Raw genomic sequence first — 9280 nt, 5'->3', positions numbered from 1 at the left:
TGCACCTGTAGTCTTTTCTCATATTTGATAATTTGCTCAAATATTATCTCTTATGACCTGACCCTCTGACCAGGCAAAGCTCTGGGCCCCCAGGTTGGGAACCACTGATTTATCGCATTGCAACAGGTGTGAGAATAATCACAATTTGAGTTTTTAAAATGGTTGTCATGAACAAAACATCTCCTATAGTGATCAGATGACCTTTATTAATTTAAAATAGTAATTATAAACCACAGTCACACTGAAGCAAATGACCAAACATGTAATGCCATGTGTAATTCACAGCTTTGGTGAATGTTCAAAGGACACATCTCTTTACTGGACACACACTCTTGGCTTTATTTGAAGGTCAGAGTTTGGTTGACCGTCGGGGCTGCGCTCATCATCATCACAGGAGCCGGCTGCATGTTGACCACATTAGTCACGTTGACCACGGTTGGAGATTTGTCCCTTAGCCTCAGCTCCCGATGCATCTGACACCAGGAGCACCACATGCAGAAGCACGAGGCGCAGATGTCCCGGCACAGGTTGCCCTGGTGGAAGAGGCATGTTGCAGTTTACTCAACAACATGACATAACAATATTGAAAATGTTTAGATTCCTTTAAAAGCACAAACAGGTCACTCAGAAACTGTTCTACTCTCACTCCCCATTGCAAATCCGCCACATGTCTCCTGTGCTGCTTGAGAACATCCTTTGTGTGAATCGCAGTCCCGCCCACTTTAGTTAAGAAGTTAAACTCCCATTCATAATTCTCATAGACCTTTAAAAAAAATAACCATATCAGTGCATCACAGCGTATTTCTAATCATACTTTTATTTTGTATCTGTTCCTCATGGCCGCCCTGAGCCCGAACACGGCGGGTGGGACGAAGAGCGGGATCCCACAGGCGGCGAAGATGGCCGGGGTGATGATGTCGCACAGCGGGAGGCAGCGGTTCTCCTGAAATCGACCCGAGACGGTGCAGGCGAGGCACGGGCAGCACCAGAAGCCATAGCAGCCTGAAGGTGCAAAAACCGGGCACAGAATATCGACTAAAGTGAGTGAAATGACAGAATATAGACACGAGCACTAGTGTGTACTTACAAGTTTTTGAGTCTTCGAAACAGTCACACAGGCCACTGCTCCACTCCACATGGTCTGCCTTTGAATACTTGGCCATGTTATGGAAAAAAAAGTAGGTGAAGTCCAAGTCGTTGTACTGCACTCCAAATCTGTAAATGTGTTATTCCTTTCAGATGGTATCACTCAGTCCACGCAGTCCAGTTTGAAGAAAGTCAAATCAGAATCCTCCCTTGAATTGCACAAGTGCAGAGCTGTTACCTGTGGGTCTGGACTCCTGGGCTCACCCTGGGACGACAGACAGGATCTCTGTGGCTGAAGAGAGCGATGATGAATCGCTGCCAAAAAGACATACCTGCAAAACCAGAAAGTATGGCTGCAAAGTGAAAATAAAAGCATCGTAAGTAATTTCAATCACTACTTCCTCTTGGAGTGATTTTTATTACTATACTTACTTCTTTACTTACTTTAAAGTAAAATATATATATTTTGTAACTGTTTTCTTACTACTCAACCCAATCCTTCAGATAGTATTAAGTGGCAGTCAGGGGATTGTAAATAAAAGTAAAATGAAGGACAGCTTCCTCTTACTACTTTTGTCTATCGAGAAAATAAAGTACAAAATAATAATGACGCAATAATGAGCCAGTTACTGTAACGCCGAAGGAAAAAGTAGCTCTGTAAAAACTACAACTACTACTATAATAATGTTAGCGCTAGTGTTCGTTTTGTCGACTAAAATAAATTGCCGTGATTTCAGTCAAATACATTTGCAAATCGACGTGTTTAATCTTGTGTGACTGTACTTGGATCGTGTAAACGCTCACAAACGCTCACATATTTAAAACGTGGAAGAGCTTGTTTGCTTCTAACTTCAGCGCCCCATAAAGGAGAGGCTAAATGCTAACAACATGTTTGGTGTTTTTTGCGTGCCTGAGCGCACGCATAAAGACCAGACAGTTACGCATCAACTCGTCTAAGCTCAGAACATAATAATGGTGTGGATCATTTAGATGCCTGCCTCCTAACAATGGTTACTGATACTATTACTCCCGACATTTAACACCTTTACACTTTCCTGCCTCACACCTGGTTTTCAACCCCTGAACTTGCTGTGTGGTTCTGGCTGTGATGGACACAGAACTACTGGCGCCATCAAGTGAGCAAAAGCTGAATTACAAGAATGATCAAGGTCCAGACAAATGAAACATAGGATGAGGTTGATGTGTTGACACGTGGCCAAACTTCTCGAACCCGGGCAGGGTCACAATAGCACAAGATTGTATCAATAAAAAATATTTCTCACATGTTGTTTGTCTTGCTGTGAAATTTAACAAGACAAACTAACTAGTTTGCTTTCTGGGGTGTTTACTCCTAATGTCACCTACGTGAGTCAGTCCTTGGAAAGTGTTAAGATTGGGCCACAGTTTGAGTTTCAGCGCATAACTAACATGGAACCCTTTCAGTAAAACATGTTTTGCAAGCTCAGGCGTTGCCCCCTCGGAATGACCAGGGAGAATCACATGTCTTTTTCAAGGTTTATTTTGAGCTCATAGCATTACAAAAAAAAAAGGTAAACATAGGTCCCACGTCCCACAGGTGTAAAACAGCTTAGGCCACGGCCCACTACTGCGCCACAGCTTCTCCTCTGAGGCTGTGGGCCCATAGACTGTAAAAATAATAGCTTCTTTAAACTAGCTTTAGCAAGGCCACGTGATGAATGCGCTTCCGGTTTCAATTAATAATAAAAAGGCAGTGTTTAACATTAGCAAAAGAGATTAATACTGTTATTTACAGTGAACCATTTCCCAACAATGATAAAAAGAAAGTGCTTAAATACTTGTACTAGTACTGAATACTAATGGGCTGGCAACATATTGTTATTATTATTACTATTATTATTATTATTACTATTATTATTATTAGAGATAGCCTATTATCTCAGTATGCAAAAACGGTGGCCTATTCCTAAGTGTAACACTGAAATGGTTCCACTTACAATTTTTTCAGTACAGATGAATGTAAGTCAGTGTCAGTCTCCTTTAAAAAATCAATAAATAAACAAACTCCGCAAATATCCGCCCACCCACAGCAGCGCCGACTAATCCCAGCGTATTAAGACTAAATTAAAATCCGTTGTCAAAAGGAACTCTGGTGAGATCTTTCTCTCACACTTCGACTGCCTCCGACTCCAGCCAGACCTTGTAGCGTTGGTTGGGCGTCTCCTCTCTGTGCTGAAAGCCAAAACTTCGACAGGATTCAGAGTTCTGTCATTCTTTCTCCTCAGTGATGATGTGTGGGCTGGAAGAAACTAATCTCCACCTGAAACCAAACTTCCCATAGCACTTACCGCCCCAGAGGCTACCATGTTGCACTTTAAACATTTTACAACTCATTTTAAGCTGAAAAAAGAATCATATTTTTTTATTTTGTGACGTTCTGAAAGACTACTACTGCTAATACTATGTGATTGTGTTGAATTTGAGTATGTGTCACTTTTTAGTTTGAGTTTTTGTCACTTTTTGGTTTGAGTTTTTGTCACTTTTTTGAGTTTCTGTCACTTTTTAGTTTGAGTTTCTGTCACTTTTTGGTTTGAGTTTTTGTCACTTTTTGGTTTGAGTTTGGGTCACTTTTTAGTTTGAGATTGTGTCACTTTTTAGTTTGAGTTTTTGTCACTTTTTGGTTTGAGTTTTTGTCACTTTATGGTTTGAGTTTTTGTCACTTTTTGGTTTGAGTTTTTGTCACTTTTTGGTTTGAGATTGTGTCACTTTTTAGTTTGAGTTTTTGTCACTTTTTAGTTTGAGATTGTGTCACTTTTTAGTTTGAGTTTTTGTCACTTTATGGTTTGAGTTTTTGTCACTTTTTGGTTTGAGTTTGTGTCACTTTTTGGTTTGAGTTTTTGTCACTTTTTGGTTTGAGTTTTTGTCACTTTTTAGTTTGAGTTTGTGTCACTTTTTGGTTTGAGTTTTTGTCACTTTTTAGTTTGAGTTTGTGTCACTTTTTAGTTTGTGTCACTTTTTGGTTTGAGTTTGGGTCACTTTTTGGTTTGAGTTTGGGTCACTTTTTGGTTTGAGTTTTTGTCACTTTTTGGTTTGAGTTTTTGTCACTTTTTGGTTTGAGTTTTTGTCACTTTTTAGTTTGAGTTTGTGTCACTTTTTGGTTTGAGTTTGTGTCACTTTTTGGTTTGAGTTTTTGTCACTTTTTGGTTTGAGTTTTTGTCACTTTTTGGTTTGAGTTTTTGTCACTTTTTGGTTTGAGTTTGTGTCACTTTTTGGTTTGAGTTTTTGTCACTTTTTGGTTTGAGTTTTTGTCACTTTTTGGTTTGAGTTTTTGTCACTTTATGGTTTGAGTTTGTGTCACTTTTTGGTTTGAGTTTGTGTCACTTTTTGGTTTGAGTTTGGGTCACTTTTTAGTTTGAGTTTGGGTCACTTTTTAGTTTGAGTTTTTGTCACTTTTTAGTTTGAGTTTGTGTCACTTTTTGGTTTGAGTTTGTGTCACTTTTTGGTTTGAGTTTGTGTCACTTTTTGGTTTGAGTTTTTGTCACTTTTTGGTTTGAGTTTTTGTCACTTTATGGTTTGAGTTTGTGTCACTTTTTGGTTTGAGTTTTTGTCACTTTTTGGTTTGAGTTTGGGTCACTTTTTAGTTTGAGTTTGGGTCACTTTTTAGTTTGAGTTTTTGTCACTTTTTAGTTTGAGTTTGTGTCACTTTTTGGTTTGAGTTTGTGTCACTTTTTGGTTTGAGTTTGTGTCACTTTTTGGTTTGAGTTTGTGTCACTTTTTGGTTTGAGTTTGTGTCACTTTATGGTTTGAGTTTTTGTCACTTTTTTGGTTTTTTTTAGGAGTCCGTTTTCAACTAGAGCTGCTAAAGAAGACTGAAAAACTCAAAGAGAGTTAGAGGATATTTCAGAACAACTACTGAAGAAACCCTATGAGGTTATGTGTTTTACAGAAGTATTCAGCAAAGGCTCAGTATGACTGTAAAATGGTGACCCTTAGAGGCAATAATACCTCGAACAATTAAAACAACACTGGCTCTATCTGGTGGGAGCAGAACACAGGTCTGCAGCATTGAGAAGTGTATTTTATGGATCCACAAATCAATGGCCTCTAGTCTAGACCCACAATACTGCAGATCAACGGAAAGTCCCCGCTGTCCCACCTTAGTTCAAATTAGCATGGTCACAATGACTTTCATGAAATCTTTATCAGCACATATTTCAGTCATCCCTCTTAAACCCCACCTGAACCGGCTTCACCCAAATCTAAAAGCTTCTCGAACAAGGCGTCAAAAACAAGAGTAGCTTTTTTTTGTTGCATTTTTGCTGCGTTTGCGTCACATTTTTGAAGCATTTTTCTCTCTTTTATTTAACCGTGTTTTCATCATGTTGATATCACTTTTTTCTTGTTTCTCTCGTGTTGCTTTTTCATCACTTCTTAGTCATGTGTTTTGTCGCTTTTTCTTGTGTTTGCCACTTTTTTCAAGATTTTTAGATTTGTGTAAAGCCAAACTAGAGAGAAAGTGCTGGGTTCAGGTGGGGGCTACGAGGTTAAAAGGCCCTGAAAACAGTTGTAATTTCTTTTTCTTAATGACACCCAATTCAAGTATTTCAGAATGTTTTACTGCTGTATATAACTGTTGCAATGACTTGATTTATTTGGAAATCTCTCTTCACCTAAAGAACGCCATTTCACTTCTTTGAATGCTATGTCTTTTTATCAAATGACACAAGTCACCCAAATGGGCTGGGCTCATCTCTGAACAAGCGGCATTGGGGAATAGCCTGCTGGTCCCTGATCAAGAAAAGGCTTAATAATGAACTATATGCACATGCAAACACATTTGGTAGCATACATGACAAAATAACACCCATGAAGAGACTAAGAATAACACTCGTCATAATATCACTCATTGTTTTTAAAGAATGTCGGTCGTACAATATAACAAAGATTATTTTGACAACTTCATCTTGGCCGGCTTCATATGCCAACATGTCTGTACAAACAAAAGACATGCCCTGAATCTTTTTGAAGTTCTGTACAAAGCGCCTGGTCAAACTAGAGTATCAAGTTCAATGACATTACGGCGTAGGACAGTAATGATTGCTTATACATTTCTTTCACTTTCGTTTACTCTACAATAAGAGAAATTCCAGGAAACAATAACCAACCATCAAGCGCAGTAGATTTAGTGGTTAAGGGTTTCAACAGAAGCCTAAGTAAATGAGAAAAGAGATTTTTATGTTTTTGGTAACTGTAAACTTGAGCAAATACAGAATTATATCCAGTTCACTGAATCATTTCAGAAACATTTATCAGTAGCCACACAGCAGAGTTTGGTGGGATTTGTTTTGCGTACAGCACATCATGCTCCTGTGTCAGTTACATACATACAGATAATAGAATACAAGACAACACACAAACACAGGTTACTTTAGGGATATGATCTGTTTAGTGTCCGCATGCTTCCAGTTGAATGTGTTTTTGATGTGCGTCCTGAGAATTTGAAATTGTCCGTGATGGCTATGTCTTCAGGTGTGGGTGAGGTCAGAGGTTGAGATACATCCTAAACCCTCTGGGACAGGAAGCTGCTGATCCAGAGGCACAGAGAGGTGTCAGTCCATGAGCTTATTGGGTCAATGGTGTTGAAGGTGGAGCTAAAATCAATATCAGCACATGGGCGTAGGTGTGAGGGGACCCGAGCTGGTGGAGTATCCTGTGAAGCCCTGCATGCAGTATGCACACTGTCCTAAGGGGGTGGTGAGTTCTTTGATGATGCGTTCAGCTGATGTGAAAGCGACTGGTCTGTAGTTGTTGTGACTCTATATTTGAAGGCTTTTTGGAACTGGAACGATGACCGAGTCCTTTAAGCATTTGGGTGCAGTGACTGGCTGAGGGAGCTGTTGATGGTGTTGGTGTATTTTAGTGATAGCTGGTATGAACAGTGTCTCAGAACTGCTGGGTTGACACATTCACAACCAGCTGTTGTCAAAGAATCAAAGTTGTTCTCACCTCCACCTCCTGTATGTAAAATGTATATTATATTTCCTATTTTCATTAAACAAAGGTGATGGCAGTTGAACTTTGTCTGACGTTCACAGTCTGGTTGACCATCGGGGCTGGTCTCATCATCATCACAGGAGCCGGCTGCATGTTGACCACATTTGTCACATTGATGATGGTTGGGGTTTTGTCCCTTTGCCTCAGCTCCCGATGCATCTGACACCAGGAGCACCACGCGCAGAAGCAGGACGCGCAGATGTCCCGGCACAGGTTGCCCTGGAGGAGACAACTTGAATCAATGAATAATATCTCTATTCGGAATATAAAAAAATGTGTACCTGCCACGAGTGAGGCAGTTGTGAGCTCAATGATAAAATGTGCAGCTCAATACATTTACAACTTGAGACAAACAAAAGAGAAACTGAACATTCTAGTTTTGAGGCAAGTGCTGTTCACTCAGCCGCCCTGACGTCCCAACAGTGTGGGTGCCATTCGGCGCTAATGTCCTAACTGTCCACTACAAAAAGGAACATCTTTAGTTTAAACGGTGTGAACCGTGTGTGTCACTTTTTAAAGTTTTGTTTTATTCAAATGCACTGTATAGATCAATAAGAGAATCTTGGCTATTATGTCCCTGAAAACATCCCTATTTCCGTCTGTTTTGACACAAACAGACATTTCCTAAAAGCTTGTGGTTTCTTGTGTCAATTTAGCAGTTGATATTTAGGTCTGCTTTGAAGCTCTGTTGGATGTGAGCATTGATTTAAATAAAGTTTTGACTTGCAATGTTGTATCTACAGAAATATTGCGAGTACGGTAGATTAAATGTAAACCAGCGGTAACAAACTGGTGGGATTTGCTTAAAACGCTGTTGATAGTCTGCCTCATAATAATTTCAAACTTGTTGAACGTGATGCATGGGCAGTTTAACATCAACAACATACTAAAACTAAAAAATGTCCTGAAGATCAGATTAATTATTATATTTGGATTTGAGCTGGTCATGGAGTAGCTCCTAAATCGATACCAGTTTAGAAGCACAGATTTAAAGCAGTGCTAAGTAACTCAGTCATGCCCCTAGAGGCAATAAGCACCACTGCAGGTGTCGTAGCATGTTTACTCATTAATCATCCGTGAGAGCAAATACTACACTGACAGAAAAGACAAAGGAAGAGAGGGATATTGTACATCCAATTACACAATGGAGATCTTTTTTTTCACTCAAACCTGGCTGTAAATACTGTTTACGTGGCGCTAGCCCGCAGTTAGCTTTGCTCGTTAGCCTGTTAGCTTCTTCTTCGTGATCCCATTAGTGTGTATTGCGCCTCCGACCCGTAAGGCAGGAAAGTTGCAATTGGGGTTTTCTGGCCAGAGACACCAGGGAAGATGAAAGACCCCCCCCATCCTCCCATTAACACTTGTATTACCCCCAGAGGGACAACGAGAAGGATTTATTCAGGTAAACAAGTTACTTAGTCCTGCTTTAAATCATTGATTAAAATGTTTTTTTCTTTTTTACTTTTATTTTGTATCTGTTCCTCATGGCCGCCCTGAGCCCGAACACGGCGGGTGGGACGAAGAGCGGGATCCCACAGGCGGTCAAGATGGCCGGGGTGATGATGTCGCACAGCGGGAGGCAGCGGTTCTCCTGAAATCGACCCGAGACGGTGCAGGCGAGACATGGGCAGCACCAGAAGCCATAGCAGCCTGAAGGAGCAAAAACCGGGCACAGAATATCGACTAAAGTGAGTAAAATGACAGAATATAGACATGAGCACTAGTGTGGACTTACAAGTATTTGAGTCTTCGAAACAGTCACACAGGCCACTGCTCCACTCCACATGGTCTGCTTTTGAATACCTGGCCATGCTAAGGATTGTTTTTTAATGCACCTACAGTAAATCATGTACAGACAAAAAAGTCATTTACAGAAACTCATGTGATTTCTGCAGGATATCCTATAAAAGTATATCATTTTTTAAATATTGATACAATTAATTAAAAGCATTCTTATTTGTTCATTTAACATTAGTCTAAAGATGACTCTACTGCACGTCACATCTGTACATGTACTGTTTCTACTTTAGTTCAGTGGAAGTCAATCTACATATGCATAACATTTAGAAGAGTAGACATTAGAAAGTACTATTTCTAAACACTTATTGCAAAAATAGCTATTTCAGCCAATCTCACCTAAATTAAATGAAGAGAATTGCTG

The 9280-nt window shown here is 39.9% G+C and overlaps 2 protein-coding genes across 2 annotated transcripts; both read right to left on the bottom strand.

Moving 5' to 3' along the window:
• Positions 1-338: 338 nt before the first annotated feature.
• On the bottom strand, positions 339-1183 carry LOC306976487 (cornifelin-like; the record flags this gene model as incomplete). Its single annotated transcript, XM_079574419.1, has 3 exons — positions 1088-1183; positions 815-1002; positions 339-533 (listed from the first exon to the last, which is right to left on the bottom strand). Exons 1-3 carry the CDS (start codon positions 1161-1163, stop codon positions 339-341), a joined length of 459 nt encoding a protein of 152 aa, XP_079430545.1. The 5' UTR covers positions 1164-1183.
• Positions 1184-3231: 2048 nt separating this feature from the next.
• LOC306976486 (cornifelin-like) lies at positions 3232-8930 on the bottom strand (the record flags this gene model as incomplete). The annotated part of the gene is made up of 4 exons (XM_079574418.1): positions 3232-3297; positions 7153-7338; positions 8582-8769; positions 8855-8930. The coding sequence occupies 4 exons, from the start codon at positions 8928-8930 to the stop codon at positions 3232-3234; spliced, it is 516 nt and encodes a 171-aa protein (XP_079430544.1).
• Positions 8931-9280: the final 350 nt, after the last annotated feature.

Source organism: Gobius niger (assembly GCF_951799975.1).
Source record: "Gobius niger genome assembly, chromosome: 17".
Classification (NCBI taxonomy): Eukaryota; Metazoa; Chordata; class Actinopteri; order Gobiiformes; family Gobiidae; genus Gobius; species Gobius niger.
This window is presented reverse-complemented; position numbering and strand designations above follow the sequence as displayed.